The 19,296-nt window shown below is 37.1% G+C and overlaps 1 protein-coding gene across 2 annotated transcripts; it reads right to left on the bottom strand.

Annotated features, from left to right (window-relative positions):
* Nucleotides 1-345: 345 nt before the first annotated feature.
* On the bottom strand, nucleotides 346-19,011 carry LOC589354 (N6-adenosine-methyltransferase catalytic subunit). Of its 2 annotated transcripts, none has more exons than XM_030975383.1 (14): nucleotides 18,801-19,011; nucleotides 17,275-17,411; nucleotides 15,660-15,727; nucleotides 14,961-15,090; nucleotides 14,398-14,488; nucleotides 14,026-14,102; nucleotides 13,507-13,543; nucleotides 13,191-13,246; nucleotides 12,897-13,016; nucleotides 11,846-12,033; nucleotides 5,700-5,847; nucleotides 4,135-4,313; nucleotides 3,405-3,826; nucleotides 346-3,356 (listed from the first exon to the last, which is right to left on the bottom strand). In XM_030975383.1, the coding sequence occupies exons 1-13, from the start codon at nucleotides 18,892-18,894 to the stop codon at nucleotides 3,715-3,717; spliced, it is 1,437 nt and encodes a 478-aa protein (XP_030831243.1). In that variant the 5' UTR covers nucleotides 18,895-19,011; the 3' UTR covers nucleotides 346-3,356; nucleotides 3,405-3,714. The 2 variants fall into 2 exon arrangements, with proteins under 2 accessions (XP_030831243.1, XP_030831244.1); XM_030975384.1 differs by having other exon boundaries at nucleotides 346-3,332.
* Nucleotides 19,012-19,296: the final 285 nt, after the last annotated feature.

The following is a 19,296-nucleotide window of genomic DNA, read 5'->3' as shown; positions in this document are numbered from 1 at the left end:
CCCATTCTTAGGCGATGGAGAATACTTTCGTTACTTATGTTGTTCAAGTAACACACAAATGTTTTCGATACTAGAGTTTGCGTTTCCCGTAGGGGGAATGAAGTTTCTATCAATCTTTTTTGCCATATCTCTATGTAGTATTTCTTTATAACTTAATTTGATTCTGCTTTGGTAAGAGCGTTGTTGATTTCTATTTTTTTATTTAGTCCTGCTTTAGTAAACTTATCTGTTATCTCATTGTGTTGTAGACCACAGTGACTGGGCCCAGAACTTTCAGTATATAAATCTTTGAGTAATAATGGGAATGAAACTGTAAAACAGAGTACTGTCAGATAGAATACACAGTTAGATTAAGGAAATGCAATTTATTAAAAAATAATTGGTTTTACTTCATACATTGTCAAATAATTCCATTGCATGAAACTGCATTTTATAATCTGGACAGACGTCTGTGATAACTATAAACTACCTGTACATGTATGTGCATCGAGTAACTATATTCAAGATTCAAGATAATTTATGTATAACAATAAAAGTGGTCATACCTCAAGGTGTTGGTACATCACTTTGTTGATACTTAAAGATAAAGACCAATTATGGTCATGCGATTGCATTGTGAAAGAAACGTTGTGAAATCGATCAGAAAAGGTTGATCATCTAGCATAGATGTACTACAAGGTTCTGGAATCTTCAAAATGATAAGAAATTTGGCCCAGTCTTCATAAAGTTACAAGGACTGTACACAGAAAGATGTATATGGGACTACGCACATGTGCGGGACACATGCGTTTTTATCACTCACAGTCCAATAGATAAACTAATTTACCAAATATATCAAATAGTACGCGGTTTCCCGGCAAAATTGTTATCATCATGTATTATTCAAAACATATTCTTTCCCATGATTGGTAATAAGAGCTTCCATTTCATTTTTTGAAATAGGGGCGTTTCCAATACTGGTCTTTACCTTTAAGCAATTAAGGAACAGAGACATTATGACAAAGGCATACAAAGAAAAGCCCAGAACCTGACCTGACCTGATTAATGGTTCATGCAGGGCAGGTAACGTAAACAGATACAAAATCATTGAACTTCTGTCAAGAAAGCATAAGGAAACTACCCACATCAGTTCTCCTGAAATGACACCGCATTGAAGGAGTCAGGCTCTCAAGGTATTTATGATGAGGTCTGTCTTTAGACAATCAGAGCACTTTGGAAACAGTTTACTGTAACGCTATACAACTAATACATTCTTCCGAATGCATTAGCTAATATGCACTGCACGCAGGTTAATTCACAGTAGGATAACAAACAAGAATTGTTCAATTCATTGTCCATCTCATTGCATATCACTAATGCACGAGCGAAAAACATGTATTATTTGTTTTATAACATGGGTCTACAATACGAGTATAAAGTCAAGAAATTGGCGGTTGTAATGACCAAAATACTCGCCTTGTGCCTATGGTCAAAATTAACGCATGCACACATGATCCATTTCAATGCTTCTCATTGGCTACATTCTTCAACCCATTTTAAAGTTCGTTATCTGTATGATCTGACTGGCCCTTTAATCAAAGACACAAACGTAGCACTGACAATTTGGGATTCAGCATATAATCCAAGATGCAACAAATGCAATATCTGCATGTTATCATTTCATCTACCACCCTGGACTCTAGCTACAGTGTGACCCTGGTCTGATGCTAACAATAGATGGTGAATGAACCTACATCACTTGAAACAGAGCTGAAGAAGCAGTAGGTTGTATCAAGAATGTTGAAGGAAAGAGAAAGACTCGAGTTCACTACATGCTATACGATCAGTCTGTGGTCTGATTCTGGAAGAAATTTTAAAGCATTAGATCAGAAATATATAAATTTATAATTTCATCAGAAAATGAGATCGTAATATTTATGTGAAGAGTAAAATTCTCTGATTCACAGTGTCACACAAGTCACAAGTCTGTCCCAATTTTGAACCCTATTTTATTTTAATTTTTTTAATTTCTTCCAGCTGGAAGTATTTAAATGCCCAGCAGCTTTAATTAGCATTATACAACGCCTACTAAGATTCTTGCAACCTCATTGGTCAATTCTTGATCACAGTACAAATTGAATGGCATCATTCTCCAGCCGTGCAACTCCAGTCGATCCTTTCGCACCATTGCACTCTGACATCACTAACGATGTACAAAGTATATTGTGAGCTAAGTGAAGTCACTGTGCAATGGTGCGAATGGATCAACAGAAATTGCACTCCGCGTAACAATAAACACAAAGCATGGTATGCCCATGGTGCGCGCATGGTTTGTGCCTGCTTAACAATAGCGCGCGCTCACTATCAGCAATTTCATCAACAATTTTTTTTTTAAATCGCTGAGATTTAGGCTTAGAAAAACTGTTCTTTAAACAAAAATTGTTTCAATCTCGTTAACGTCCGAGGTGTTGTATAAAACAAATAGTGAATGGTCTTTATTCGTGCAATGGAACAATATTTTGCATTCGGTGAAAGATGAGACGCTCCATTCAACCGTCTCTTTATCTTTCACCTCTTGCACAATCTTGTACCATTGCACTCATGGCCATTCACTATTTGTATACTATCATTACTATCCATATAATTCATGTAATTCATTTAATTTTTACATATTTCACACTATGGCAGTTTCTTCAAAACTTGCTTTACAGTAGAAGGTTGTGATGTGTAGTGAGGTAATACTGTATAAATTAATGACCACCTGGGGTATCTGGTTAGTATCAAATTTGAATAGTCTGTGAGTAGTGTATGCACAACATATTGAATCAGAAATCTAGTATACAAACACAACATCTCCTTTAACTGTTATAAAAATGACACCAACTTTTACTCACAGAAATACTGTCTGAAATCATGATATAAAATATAAGACAAACCTTTAGTGATTACATTAACTGGCTTACATCAAGAGTAATGATTGATACATTTGTCATCATTACAATGCAGCATTGTACCTATAGTATTGTGATGTTAAGCTTCGCCTCTTCATATCTATTTCCAATCCATACATTTTAGGGCTTGTTTGTAAAAATCTTCATTACACATTAACAGAAAATACCATAAATTATTGTTATATTCCTGGATAGTTATTTAATTAAAGTAATTCAGATTAACCACCATAATACTTTCAAGGACCAAAACAGTGTTGAACAGTAATGTTCATGACATACTGTCTGGTCTTTAGCTTTAGCTGATTTAAGAAGCATTCTGATTGGGGTCATCTCCTAGATAACCCCCTGGATCATCCCCTGGATCATCTCCCAGATCATCCCCGGGATCATCCCCTGGATCACCTCCTGGATCATCCCCTGGATCACCTCCTGGATCATCCCCTGGATCACTTCCTGGATCATCCCCTGGATCACCTCCTCGATCATCAAAGTTCCACAGCCATCGCTTCATGAACACTCGGATCTAACCGACGTCTAGAAGCTGCCCTCTTGGACAATACAGGCCGTGAGATGGGAGGGAGCAAGGTACGTAGCAGAGAGTGAGCTCATTCTGGTGTCATCATAGAAGCATACAGATCTTGATCACCTCCTGGCCGAGTCACAGCTTCAGTCAGGTATTGCTCCAATCTCTTTTCTAGAATAGTCCTCATCAGTAACACAGACCTTGACGGGACGCTGGACATGGGGCAACCTTGGGCAGGCTGGCTGGGAGCTCATTCTGTTCTCATTTCTGGGGTGCTTTCAAAGCATTATTGTCTGGGTATTTCTCTTGATATCTCTTGATGGTTTCTGGTTCCACGAGATGTACGCCATCCAGCTGGTTCCCTAGTGTCACCCTGATATGAATGAGAGATCAAAACAAAAGCCGAATAGAAATGCTTTCAAAGACAACATAATTCAGGGGTTAAAATTGTGGTCTATGAAACAAAAGGACCTACAATTAACTTTTGAAAAGGTTATTACCAGTTTACTTGAATATTTGTACATTCCAACAAGGAGCTTTTGACTAGGTGTATACGTACCAGTTTGGTTGCACATTGTACACTCTACCAAACAGCTCTTGACCAATTGCAAACCTACCATTTTTATGTTACATTACACTTTTTACCAAAGAGCTCTTGACCATATGTATGTGTATTCTTACCAGTTTGGTTGTATATTATGCATTCTACCAAAGAGTTCAATCTTCCTGGTGCCTGGTGAAAGCCTCTCTATCAGACCGTAGATCTCATCAGGTTTGTGACTCGTCTGACGCACTTCAGCTACGATGACATCACAATCAAGACCTTTGTTGAAATTATCCGGGTTACCTTTGACACCACACTGAAAAGAGAATAGGAGAAGGAGTGACAGGTTGATATAGGAGAAGAAGTGACAGGTTGATATAGGAGAAGGAGTGACAGGTTGATATAGGAGGAGTGACAGTTTAATATAGGAGAAGGAGTGACAGGTTGATATAGGAGAAGGAGTGACAGGTTGATATAGGAGAAGGAGTGAAAGGTTCATATAGGAGAAGGAGTGACAGGTTCATATAGGAGAAGGAGTGACAGGTTGATATAGGAGAAGGAGTGACAGGTTAATATAGGAGAAGGAGTGACAGGTTGATATAGGAGAAGGAGTGACAGGTTGATATAGGAGAAGGAGTGACAGGTTGATATAGGAGAAGGAGTGACAGGTTAATATAGGAGAAGGGGTGACAGGTTCATATAGGAGAAGGAGTGACAGGTTCATATAGGAGAAGGAGTGACAGGTTGATATAGGAGAAGGAGTGACAGGTTGATATAGGAGAAGGAGTGACAGGTTAATATAGGAGAAGGAGTGACAGATTCATATAGGAGAAGGAGTGACAGGTTAATATAGGAGAAGGAGTGACAGGTTGATATAGGAGAAGGAGTGACAGGTTCATATAGGAGAAGGAGTGACAGGTTGATATAGGAGAAGGAGTGACAGGTTGATATAGGAGTAGGAGTGACAGGTTGATATAGGAGAAGGAGTGACAGGTTGATATAGGAGAAGGAGTGACAGGTTGATATAGGAGAAGGAGTGACAGGTTGATATAGAAGGAGTGACAGGTTGATATAGGGGAAGGAGTGACAGGTTGATATAGGAGAAGGAGTGACATGTTGATATAGGAGAAGGAGTGACAGGTTCATATAGGAGAAGGAGTGACAGGTTAATATAGGAGAAGGAGTGACAGGTTAATATAGGAGAAGGAGTGACAGGTTGATATAGGAGAAGGAGTGACAGGTTCATATAGGAGAAGGAGTGACAGGTTCATATAGGAGAAGGAGTGACAGGTTCATATAGGAGAAGGAGCGACAGGTTGATATAGGAGAAGGAGTGACAGGTTAATATAGGAGAAGGAGTGACAGATTCATATAGGAGAAGGAGTGACAGGTTCATATAGGAGAAGGAGTGACAGGTTAATATAGGAGAAGGAGTGACAGGTTAATATAGGAGAAGGAGTGACAGGTTGATATAGGAGAAGGAGTGACAGGTTGATATAGGAGAAGGAGTGACAGGTTGATATAGGAGAAGGAGTGACAGGTTGATATAGGAGAAGGAGCGACAGGTTGATATAGGAGAAGGAGTGACAGGTTGATATAGGAGAAGGAGTGACAGGTTATATTAAAGGTAAAGACCAGTTTGTGAAACACCCCCCTGCTTCAAAGTGAGATGTGACTCATGGCCGGGTTGCTATGATCTTACCAGACAATGTTCCTTGCCATGGTTGAGCCAATGTCCAGTCCGGCCTGTTCTGATCAACCTCTGGAGCTGATTAGTCTTGACCCATATCAGTTCTTCTACTTGCTTGTATCCCCACAGCTGCAGGCATTCTCTACCAAGCTCCATGGCTCTGCAAAACAAACAAATATTATACAACTTGTTAATATGGTAGTAACCAAGTTCTTCTCTTTGACCAGAGTGAGGAAGGATGGTACAAAAAGTAGCTTAGCAAAATGTAGCAACATAGTGAACAAACCATGAAGCACCCAGAATAGAAACAACTTAAAACAAGTTTACTTAATTGGTGCATCTACAGGTGTAATCCTGCTTCCATGGGTGAGAATATTGCTATATACATGTAGCTAATAGACTAATTGAGGTAGTAAGGGTATATACGCAGATCACATCCTACTATTTCGGTTGAACCTCTACTCAATGAAAGTCAATAATAATACTTTCTCTGTTCCAGTCTTCACATGTTACTTCATTCTGCTAAGCTATCTGATTGCGCAACCATAGTTAGAATGCCAGATAATTAAACTCACTACAACCTCCCTCTACACTACCTCGTGAATAGGGGGAGGGGGGATGCCACCAAACACCACTTCATCAATCAAAAACAAGTGCTAAAGACAAGATTCCGATTGCTTGTTATTCATTATCTGATTTCTGGATTTTGAAATTATATAAAGAATGAACTATTAGCTCCTTTTTGCACTTGCACTGTTTTGATTTATAAGGAACGTGATCTAGAAAGTACAGAAAAAAAAAGAAAGATAAAAATAGCGGAAGCAAACTTGATGTAGACCTCACTCCTGAGGAAGATTTTCAATTTATATACCCTGCTGTGGTAAACCACGGTACACAACAGGTTTCATAAATGTGAAAATCACAACAAACACCCTTGTTAGGTCGTCTCAAGTTCATGATTTAACCTTTTACCCCTGTGAGTCGGACTAATTGGTGGCAAGGGAGGTTAGTAAGCTTGGCACACCTGTCAAAGTGAACCTGTGCTTAACAAGTGTGCCAGGGTGATCAAACACAAGGGCCAAATCGAGGCCAAATCAGTGGGTCCATCTCCATTACCTCTATAAAATAAAAAATAAATTTCTTAAGAAAAAAAGAAAAAGAAAAAAAATGGGGGGACTGCATGGTTCTTGTTACCACTAAAAGAAAATCCTGGGGCTCAAGTATCATGACTCTAGCTTTAACATGGAAACTATAACAGTACTCTAGCATTCAAGGATTATTTATTCCTGCAAGGTATGTACTACTACTACTATTCACTTCAACTGGGTCAAGGGGGGCATATGTACATTGCCAAAGAACGTTTGTGCCAGGGTGGGACTTGAAACCTCAACCTCTCCTTTGAAAGTCAAGTACACACTGAACATGAACCACTAAACCCATATCATGCTTGTACCATTCTGATCCATAAACTCTATTGAAAATTTGAAATATTATCAAAATCAGAGCAAAACTGGTGATTAAAGGCACCCAGTGTTACCAGGATATTATTCTAACCCTCTGAAGAAAAAAGCGAATTGTTTCAACAGAAAGTAACTTATAACTGGGCATAAATCTCCCCTCCAATGAAATATAAACAGAGACAGAGGCAGACGCAAAGAGAGAGAGAGAGAGCGAGGGGGAGGGGGAGAGAGGAAGTTAAGACAAAGAAAAATAGAAAAAGAGAGGAAACTGAGAATGAGAAAGATAGTAAAGCAAAAGAATGACAGAAAAAATGAAAGATTACAAGAGAAAACGAGAAGAAAAATAAATTTAAATACAAAGCTGCAGAGAGAAATTAAAGGAGAAATAGAGAGAAACACAGAGAGGGGGATAGAGATAAAAAAGAATAGAATGAGATTGATAAGGATATAGAGATAAAGAGTGAAATAGGTATATAAAGAAAGAAAAACAAATAACAATACAAAAATAAAAAGGAGAAAGAAGTATACAGGGAGATTAATTTATGACAAGAGCCTGAAAGAGTTAGAAAGAGAATTGGTGCAAACACGTCCTAGCCGCCCTCTATGGGGAGAGTGGGATGTACGTGATCTATAAACCCTTGGTTCCTATCCTCACACCATACCAAACTCATCATAAATCTCACACCTGGGAAACTGCGTTTTAGTCATGTACTGAGGAATTAATATCCAGGGAATATGAGGGTAGAAACCACCCACTAGCAGAGACCTCCATCATTTGTTCTCTTCAGAGTTGAAAAAAAAGAAATAAAGTCAGAGAAATAAAGAAATAGAGTCAGAGTCCTTTTCAGGACTCCTCAAACCTCTCTCTCTCTCTCACACATGGTGCACCCGCAAACCTACTGTATAAAGAAATAAATGTCGATCACATGCCTGAATTTTTTATATTAAAGCCACACTGTCCTACTTGTATCTACTTGCTCCCTCTATATAAAAAAACTATGCCTAATCGGTGACAATTGGTCCCCCATGATCCTCTTTTTCTTATGTTACTTGAGAGCTGAGTTGATGACATAACCACCTGTCCAGTGACCTTGCAGGGCAGTCTAATCCCTCCTATAAACTAGTACAGATAAGCTTTAAAGGTAATCTGGAAGTCAGGCTGATTATTTCATTACAAATTCAAAACATGTAATAGGACATTGTAACACCTGCAAAATTCAACTGCTTCAGCCGTTGAAGTTACCCTAAAATTGATTTCTTGAAAATGTTTGGTAGTGTGCTCAAAGATGAAAGATTTCTACATAAAATGAAAACATTAACAAAAATACAAGGAAAATGCTAGGAGAAAAGAGCAGATCAGAATATCAGATAGGAGGGAAAGGTAAAGGGACAGGTCTAAGTGTGGTTTATTTCTGAATAATCATCATTTCTAATGGTAGACTAAAGCGTATTAACAAGTGCGGTATGAAGAATTCAAATGAAATAGTATCATGATTGAAAAAAACGTTCTTAAAACATGCTGCAGTTTGGAGGCAATAACTTATACATGTATAAATGAAATAGGCCATGTACTAGATCTTCACTTCAGTATCATCACCATTAAAAAAAATTAAGAATCAACAAAGTGTGTTTGTCTAGACTGTCACAGAATACCTTCTTGATTTATCCATATATTAAAGGGTCTAATGATTCTTCATGTGGTGTTAATATAACTTCACCACTTTGGAAATTCAATTTCTAAGGAATAGCTATTAAACCTTTATAAGTGCCACTTCAGATTGGCATTTATATCCAACATTTTTACATACAGAGCTATACATTCATCCCAGGCCCCCCCACTCAGTGTTATTTAGGGTACGCATATGCATGTTCCAACCGACCCCCCCTTTTCAGCAAAAGTCCGGTGTGTAAAGTCAATACAGCTCGACCTTTTTCTTTTGTATACAAGCCTTTTTCAGCACCCCCCCCCCCCCTTTTCAGCAAAAGTCCGGTGTGTAAAGTCAATACGGGTCGACCTTTTTCTTTTGTTACGAAAAGGACATTTTGGCAACACGCATGGGGTCCGTCCATTCTCGGAGTGGGGGGGCCGGGCATTCATCTCTACATATCTCAGCATCAATACAAGTCAGAGGTTACACATAAACTATATCCAATAAATAATGGAGACTTGGGAAATGAGTTTCATGTAGGTATGGGACGTGCATTAAAGAACACCATCACACTGCCTGGCAATGCCTGCTGAGAGCCAAAAAGACATTAACTCTGAGTTTAAAAATTGATTGAATGCCCTTCTTCTTTAATACAGAGCTATACATTCATCTCTACATATCTCAGCATCAATACAAGTCAGAGGTTACACATAAAATATATCCAATAAATAATGGAGACTTGGGAAATGAGTTTCATGTAGGTATGGGACGTGCATTAAAGAACACCATCACACTGCCTGGCAATGCTTGCTGAGAGCCAGAAAGACATTAACTCTGAGTTTAAAAATTGATTGAATGCCCTTCTTCTTAAATACAGAGCTATACATTCATCTCTACATATCTCAGTATCAATACAAGTCAGAGGTTACACATAAAATATACCCAATAATGGAGGCTTGTATGGGAGGTACATTTAAGAACACCATCACACTGCCTACTAAGAGCCAGAAAGACATTCACTCTGAGTAAGACAAATGATTGAATGCCTTTCTGATCTGAGTAGATGCTTAGGGGGTTGCAGCTTGACATAGTTTATGAAGAAGTGAAACACCTGTAGATGGATAAACAGAGGGGTTTATGGGATTGTACCAGGGTTGAAAGGTCAAGGTAAGTAGCACTCCCAGGATCCTTCAGCTGACACTGACCTACTCCTAGGGGGCATGGAGGAGACAGAGGTCAATGTCAAGCACTTCAGCTAAATTCTCAATCAAGGATGAGTTTAAAATGTCTTTAACCCATTGTCTACCCAACCAGGGTGGTTTCTGCCTTAAGCTTAGAGCGATGGCAGAATAAAGGAGTGAAAGTGTTAGGATGGAATGGCAATGCCTGGGATATATACTCAATGCATTTTATTCTTCTGCAAATCTCTGCCATGCGTTTGATCTTTGCCGACTGTACTAGAATGAGCAAAGCATCATGGTATCAAGTGCCACATTCTTGAAATACTGCTGACGTTAGTGGCTTTGGGTAGGATCCAGCAGTGCTGAAAGTTATGATAGACTCAATAGCTTGATAAGTTGATACTAATAAAAAGCTTAGTTTATTTGTTAAGCGCTTAGAGACATTTGTATTAAGCGCTATATAAAAGCTAAATATTATTATTATTAAAGATACTATGTCCCTTTTGCAGCCAACATCAAATTCTGTAGAACTTTGCAGGAATTATGAATATGCCCTGTGTATGTCCTATCTGTGAAATTTAAACGCTAGCAGTGTCCTAGTATTCAAATTATACAAGCAACCTGTTTACTTTCTAGACTTCCCTGTCAGACACTACTGAATGACTGACTGACTGACTGACATTCTTTGGTAATAAAATGAGCTGTAACAGGTCCATGAGCATTTGTCTACATTACTAACCCACGACTTGTAATGGCCAAAATTAAACTAATTGAATCTTTTCTATAATATAGAGGGAGCAAGTAGCTACAAGTAGTACAGCGGGGCTTTAAAGGGAAGGTTGAGTTCTGGGGAGGTGAAAAATAATTTGTGAGCGTTTTCATTGTATCATGCGAGTGTGGAAAAACATGTTCTCTGAAAGGCATGGCTTTTCCAATGCCCTTATAATATAATATGACATGTAACAGCTAAAAAATGTGGGCCTTATTTTTATTCCACATGTTTGTGTAGTCCTACTGTCCCATATACATCTTTCTGTGTACAGTGCTTTTTACTTTTACCAAGACTGGGCCAGACTTCTCATCATTTTGATGATTCCAGAATGTTCAAGTACACACCAATATAATGCCCCATGATCAACTTTTTCTGATCGATTCCACACTGTTTCTTTCACACCAGATCTCAACTTTATTTAGGAGGTTTGTATAAGTTCAACTAGGCATCAGCTTTCTGGTCTTATGAACCAACCTAGGTTTGAAACTGATATGCATCTTTCGAACCTTGACCAAAAATGTTAGATCCAAACATGAATAGTCAAATATGATGAATAGTTAAAGACCCATCTCACACTCTCACACCATAGCACAGTCTACAAACATACATGTATGTTGGGAAGTTATCTATGGCTGCCGTAGAGGGGGCTCTTTAAATACAAGATAAGGTGGTATCAACATCAAATCGGTGTGAAAGATAGCAAGGCTCATCTTCATAGAAGCATGATTAAAAACTCATCTTTATATTGAAGGGGAAAAAAGAAGATAAAAATCAGTATTCAGAGAAATATTTGGCAATACCAAATGAGTGGACAATGCGAAATGTAGGAAAACTTTACATTGTCCAACTTCAAATATGAAAACCTGCGACGTTACTTTCCGCTTCTCCTTCTCCTCCTTTTCTTTTTTTTTCTTTAACAGCCATTTTATTATGATTGATTTGAAATAGCATTTTGGTATAAACACAGGTTTTCCCCTTTCCAAATCATGATTTGTTACTTTACATACAGTAATTTAATATCATAAAAACAAAAAAGTTGTTAATGTGTTTGTTTTTGTTTTACATTTGTAGAGTGCTAGGTTGAAAGGTTACTGACCTTCCAGTGACCCAGAGGAAGATACATCCTTCATCTTGCATGAGTGGTACATTGAGTTTCCTCATCTCATCATCCTGCATCGTTCCATAGGGCAACTCCATGTGAATGTCCCAAGGTGGATCAGCCATGATTACAGAGAACTTACCAAGGACTTCAAAGTCCATGGATCTCAAGTCACATTGTACCCACTACATGTACAGACAGAGAGAGAAGGTTGACAGACAGAGGGAGAGACAGATAGAACAAAAGAGGAAGACAGGGGGACAAACATGGAGAAGGGGATGGAGGGAGAGAGCAAGAGACACAGACACATACAGTAAGAGAAAGAGAGAGGGAGATAAACAGTCAGATGATTATATAGATGGACAGATAAAGAGACAGTGAGTGAGAGAAAGAGAGAGACAGACACACAGAAAAAAAGAGATGGGGGAGAGAGAGAAGAGTGTAATAATTATGATCATTATGTTCATTATTTACTAAGTGCCTTTGAATATCTGCATAACAGAAACTATTTAATTTAGTAAAGGACAAATAGCATTACACAGAATAATGAGTACATAAAAAAAAACTATACTAGTTAGTAGTATACAAAACTTAGAAAACAATTTCAACAAGGGAAAATATCCTTTGCACCAACACCATCACTTTGTCTTCTTTTTCTTTTTGTTTTCTTTTTCTCAAGACAAAATTAGGGGTTAGAGTATTCTGTTTGCTTTCAGAATGAATATTTCAAAAACAGAGGAATCCCGGGTTCATAATATTTGTTTGACAACTACTAGATGGGACTCAATCCTAGGACTGATTGGTAGCTATGAGTTCATCATGCTTCATGTACTTCCAATTAATACCACATCTATACTTCAGTAATCTAATCATCTCAACATTCCCCTTCTAAATTCCAAAACACATGTCTGCATGGTAGCAGCCTGCAAACTATCTTTACCATGAAGCAAAACAAGCTTTGAGTTGGTTTCTGCCAGTAACCCTTGAATTTAAGCTGTAAAATTTCATATAATGATAGTTTCAAAATAATGTCCATGTTTGAGCTTACCTGCGGCGGTGTCATGACGCTTGCACCACTCTTACTGTTCATCCTCTGTAAGGCAACCGGTCCTGCAGTTTTGTCTTCCTCACCACTCTTACTACGCTCTTCCACTTCATAATGTACATACTAGATGGGTATAATACAGATATGACAACATGAAATCAGATTACATATTTTAATAGGCTCTTCCAAAATAGAAAGGCAATATTCTCATACTAGAAATAGAAAATATGCTACATTTGTACAGAAAAATATATCCGAAAAACTGAGCAAATCTATATACTGCTGCCATTTACTTACTTTGCATGTGTCCATGTGAAAACAAGTGTTGAGAAATGAACAGTCTCCAAGTGATTCTAAACAGATAAAGGAAAATCAATTCAATCAAATAGAGAGCGTTCATCAAAACTCCTGCACTGCTCTACAATACACAAATACACACCTAAAAAAAGGTAACTTTTAAACTTCATGGACTAATAACTCGGTCATGAAAGGCAGCACTGGAAAAATATTTCTAACATCTACAATCGAAAATGATTTTTATTTTTCCTCCAACTAAAGTCTACATGAAGAATCTGCTTAATGAATTGATCGAAGCTTATCACTGAGAACTCACCGTCTGTGTGCTTGTTAATTATCCTCTTAAAGTGAAGCTGAGAGGAAAGGAAAAAGCAAAAAAGTATTTTAGGAACCATATAAAAACATTCTTTAAATATTGCATGGAAATACAAAGATCAGATATGGTTGAACACATCCTACCATCATTAGTATAGCACTAGAATGCATTGGTGCATATTGGTATTACAAAGCAACCACATACAAATGATCTATGGTTTACAATTTCAGATTGAGATCCCAAACATACTTGTGTCAGAGATCCTACCGTTGTCTGTTCCCAGTTGATATTTGCACATACCGGTATTCATATGGCAAAAAATAATTAATGGAAAAAGAAGTGAATACTCCATACCATACCTTATTAATCATATGGATAATACATCATCTCATGATAATCACATACTTTCTGGAGTCAGAAAAGGAACATTAAAATTTGCAAATCTAATTTTATATATTTTTTCATGAATTTATTTTTAAAAAGCAGGGAGTGGTTTGCTTTTGAAGTAGAATCCCGTACCTTATTACAATCTGGCATTCCGGAGACTTTCTTGCATTCATCTCTTGTACCATGAGAGCAGAATTCATGGACGGTTCCTGAATGTGCGATGGAATAGAAACAAAACAGTGGTAATAATGATAATAATAATGATCATGGAGTCTTGTATAGCGCTCATGTATCCCCCAGGGAGTGGAGAAAGTGCATACATTGTGTGCGGGCAAGCCAGAATCCGATGACCAGAGTAATAACTGTAAAGTGCTTAGACACTCTGACATTGCTAATGTATTAAGCGCTATTTAAGCAGAAATATTATTATTTATGTACTTTGCTCATTCTTTGTAGACACAAGAAAATGAAGAACAAAGAGTTAGATTAAAGAATTGTACATACCTCCCTTAGACTTGAAAGCCTCCTTGATTGACTTCTCTTTAGCTGTTGGCATACTCAATAAATCATGTATCTCCTGCCCCATCTCTTTACTCTGTAAAAAATATATCACAATTTATATTCGCTGTTTACTAAAGGTTTCCATGGCATGTGATCATATCAACATTTAAAGCTTTTAGAAACATTGTATGGTAGCTTCTAAAAAATCTATTTTTTTTAATATATATTATGGAAAATATCCTTAGATTATCCTTCAATAACATTACAATAATGATATAGTTCAAGATAACCTTCATTGTAATTTATTTTCAATAATTAAATACCTAAAGAATTTCAGGATGGATAATAACAATGAGAGTTTTTAAGCTTTTCTTTCAAATGTATTTTGGAGAAGAAAAAAAGTTTTTCCCCTGAACAGGAGCATTACTATACAGATGATTTTTTTAAAAGAAATTTACATGCATTGATATCAATTCTTACAGAAAAAGCAATCTACTCTTACAAAAGCATGTTCATAAAATGATATAGTACAGTATTCATCAAGAACCAAACAGCACATATATTACCTCTTGTTCTTTGAATGATGTAGATGAAAGAAGGTTTTCTAGGGATAGATCAACAACTTCATCTTCTTTTTCTGATTTAACGGCTGATTGTTTGACTGCGGCAGCAGGTCCATCTTGCTCTGAATCAGATCTAGGGGAAAGAAAAAAATATATATTCTCATGATTAGAAAGAACAAGTCCTTTCTGTTTGAGAGGGATTAGGCTAAAGCATTCTAGCTATATTACAGAAAGACCATTCTTAAGAATGTTTACACTTAAATTCCAGATTTGCATAGGAGGCACGATAGCTCAGTCGTTAGAGCAGTGGTCTCGTTATCCGGTGACCCGGGTTTGAAACCATGGCGATGCGCTACTGCTCTTTGGTAAGGCATTAATCCTCATTACCAGGTCCCTCAGAGAGGACCTAAAGCCGTCGGCCGTCTGGTTGCTTACTTACAAGCATTTATTCTTTCTCAGCAGTCAGGTAAAATAACCACCACCACCACCACCACCAATGACAGAGATAACGTTCATTTCAATTAGGACACCCAAAATGGCAAGGTTTAAAAAGAGACAGGTGGATATTTATGGATAGATTCCACTCCAGACCCACGGGATAAACAACCTATGCAATGCCCTGGATAATGACTGTTCTCTAAACATCAATAAAAAAGGCATGTTCCCACAGCTTGTATCACAATATCATATCTTGAGACTTACTCTTCTCTCTTTCTTTTCCTAGATTCAGTCCCATCAGAGATACTTTGGCTTCCTGCATTTACAGGATTCTAAAAATATAAAGGGAAAATACAATTCATAACAAACACAGGAAAATTATATGGTATCATAGTGATGAGCAATGCATATTATGGAATAGAACGAATTCAAGTAAAAGATGGTGCTTATAAACCAAACATAAAAATCTCTATACAATCTTGACAACATTTAAGTAATGATGCTTTCATAGAGAAAGTATCCCATTGCGGCAAATATCTATTGTGTATTACCCATTTGTAACATGTGTTTGAATGAAAATAGACAGGAAATTTGATAGGAAAGGATTCATTCACACACAAGGGTAAACACTTTCAACCTAATTCCTGTCAAATCATATTATCAGGAGAGCTCAACAGATTCAATGCAAAGCATAAGCTTTAACAAATTCTTATCACTCATCCTTCCTGTATTCCAAGCAATGTGAGTCATTTGGTTAAATGGAGCACTCAAAGATAAATGTTACATCTGTCCTGCAACAATCTCAGATAATACTTAAATGCAAAAAAAAAAAATTCACTGTACCAACCAGTGGCAGAGCATACATACCTTGTCCAAGTCTTTATCATTGGCATTACATTATTTTACAAAATCCATAGACATTTTCCTTATTTCTAGGTCCTCTCTTATTTTTAGCTTATTTCAAATTTGCTTAACATCAGAAAAAAGGGTTTACTTTTTTGTAATTACATTCAAATTCTCTCAATTGATTATCTACCAATATCTTACAATTTTGGGACAATAATGGTGAGCATCGCTGTAATCATGTTGCATTAACGTCTTCTATGCATAAGGCAAATCTATCACTGATTATACCAAACTGTCTACTGCAATGTGCATTGTGTTTGAGTCTATGCCACGAAGCACTCTCATGGCACAGATGGAAAGTACACAAATATGGATTGTTGTTTGGTGTTTTTCGTGTAATATACAACAACAAACTCAACTTATCTAATGAGCTGTGTTTTTACAAGAACACCAAGCTTCAGAAATGCATAAACATGAATATATACAAACATATTAATTCATTGTTGATGACCACTATTGGCCCTTTTTTCGTTCAAACAGACACACATCAACATCTAGATTCATTTACAACTACTTAATTGTACTTTGCGCTATATAAAAACTGAGTAGTATTATTATTATTCTTACTGAAAGTGTAACATAAAATTCCAGTAAAAGTTTAACTGATATGGATATATGTTACCTAATTTCTTTCAAAATATTTATATTTCTTCTTTTTTTATTAAGTTGAGGAATACTTTAAATCTCTCTAGATCTACATGTAATCTTACAGCAAGTAGTCGGAATAGAAGAGCATTTTTATCTAGTGAACCTTAAAGCCAGGATGGGCATGGCTTTAGTCAGTTTGAAGGCTATTAACTTTTTGAACTTGTAGTATCAGAAAGTTCTTTGATAAGAGATTAATTTACGTTGACATTCTAAACCAAAGGGAAGTAGATATATAAAGTAATTCCTAGAATACTTGAGCCTGTATGGATGTTTGACTCAAGCCTCAAGCCCAGGTAATAATACATTCAGTGCTTTATAAAAATACCTTTGGAATAGGTAGAGGAGGTGATCCATCTTCTAGTTTGATTCCTGTTGATGTTGATGAGACACTTTGTGAAGGCACACTAACAGGTGGAATGGGTGAGCTTGATACTTCCAACTTGAGTGACAGTGACTTGCTTTCTAAGAGGTTCATTTGTGGAAAGATGAAGAAAAAAATGAAATGAATTTATTCTAATTTATATCTTGACATGAAAATGAAAAGGCATAAGAAATCAAAACCAGCACAGTCCACAGTCAGCAAAATCTCTGGGTCTTTTAGACTACATCAAAATCCAGATTTTATACAGTCATCATTGACTTGGCAAAAAAAAAAACTTTTTCATATAAATTTTAGGTGATTATTCTGGTAGACCAGGATTAACACATCATGGTGATCAAAATATGTTGAGTTCAACTCATTTCCATACCCTTATTTTGTTTTAATATCACATTCGCGAGAATTATTTTTTTATCTAGAAGTTAAAGATAAACTTGAGTTCTGGTAATGCGATTGCATTGTGAAAGAAAAGGTGTGGAATGGATCAGAAAAGTTGATCATATAGCATGTAAGTAATGGTGTGTAATGCAAGGTTCTGGAGTCATCAAAATCATCATAAATTTGGCAGAGTCTTGGTAAAGTAAAAATCACTTACACAGAAAGATGTATATGGGACAACACACATGGTGTTGGGGCTAGTACTACCCTGATTTCCTTATCTTTCTATGCCCATTACTCAGCCAGTATACATTTTCTTCCAAAATTGTTCAGCACATGCCATTTATTTGTAATCTTGAACATTCAGTGTAAGTTCGTTAGATTCTGTGAGAATTAATTTTCTTTTTATACCAGATCTCAAGTTTATCTTTTAGTTTCTATATAACTCATTACAGCACATTTATATGGAAGCAGCGCACTTACAGAAGTGCCCGCCAACACAAGTCACAGGTCAACACCATTGTAATGCAGAGCAGAAAGGAACCTAAGCTGCATCGGTCTGGTAAGATATTTGCTAATATTTTGTTATTTTTACCTCCGATTTATTATTGCCATAGGCAATTAGGAGTAGAAGTAGCATAAAATTCATTAGGGCCACTGTCCAAAAGACTCCAATATTCGTCCGGTGTGGCAAGGTGTGATTTCAGACACATTTTAGGGTATGTTTTAACATGCCTCTTCGCACAGTTGTACGGGAGCTGTTCAAGGCTTGGTGATATCAATATCATAAAAAATATTATCACCAAGCCCTTAAGGCTACTTCATGCAACGAAGATTACGCACTGCACTCTCTCTCTCTCTCTTTCTCCGACTCTGTCTCTCTCATGTTTTATAATTACAATTAATAATGGGTATTGTCAATAATTGTTGAGGGGTTTAAATTGAAATTTCTTGAATTACTTTTCAGTAAGTGGGAGAGAGCAAGAGACACGATAAAAAAAATTAAAAATATGATTTTAAAATATGTTTACACCGAACCCTTTGTCTTGGGTTTACTAACGCGATCTCAAAGATATGGGACTACAGAAACTCACCACCGACGCCTATCCCCGTTATTTCCTTCCGTCGCATCAACTTTGCCTTCAAATCTTCTCTCTTTTTCTTAAGAGCTTCTAAAGTACTTGACATGATTTCCTATGATTGATAAATCGTTACAACAAAATATTTTATCGATATGTTTTTAATGAAATCTCTGGCCACGACGAGTCAGCTTCTTTTTAATCTTAGGTTATTGAAACCGTTGAAACTAGCGACCAAATATTAAATCCGCGCACTAGCATATAGCGCAATGAATTTAAGTGGGAATTCGACTCATAGTGTCTCCAAAACAGCCAATCATAAAGGAAAAAGAAAAATTTGTACGTCCCGGTAGCGTTATTTTTTTCTGCGGCACAGATCATGGGTTATGTACAGTGGCGTACCTGGGGTACTCCGTCAGGGGGGGCAAGCGACCGAAACAAACAAAAAAGGCGATGCTAATTTTCACTTCTGGCGAGCGAGCGAGCGAGCAAAAAAAAATCTGTAAGTAAC

The sequence above is a fragment of the Strongylocentrotus purpuratus genome, unplaced genomic scaffold, assembly GCF_000002235.5.
Source record: "Strongylocentrotus purpuratus isolate Spur 01 unplaced genomic scaffold, Spur_5.0 spur5_scaffold_8, whole genome shotgun sequence".
In the NCBI taxonomy this organism is placed as follows: Eukaryota; Metazoa; Echinodermata; class Echinoidea; order Camarodonta; family Strongylocentrotidae; genus Strongylocentrotus; species Strongylocentrotus purpuratus.
This window is presented reverse-complemented; position numbering and strand designations above follow the sequence as displayed.

What these genes read in the sequence shown, in the direction of transcription:
- LOC589354 (XM_030975383.1), bottom strand. Translation starts at nt 18,894, where the DNA reads ATGTCAAGTACTTTAGAAGCTCTTAAGAAAAAGAGAGAAGATTTGAAG. An exon ending in GCGTCATGACACCGCCGCAG is followed by an intron (nt 12,034 to 12,896) that starts GTAAGCTCAAAC and finishes CTGTACATGTAG; the next exon opens with TGGGTACAATGTGACTTGAG. An exon ending in TTCCTCTGGGTCACTGGAAG is followed by an intron (nt 5,848 to 11,845) that starts GTCAGTAACCTT and finishes TTTGTTTTGCAG; the next exon opens with AGCCATGGAGCTTGGTAGAG.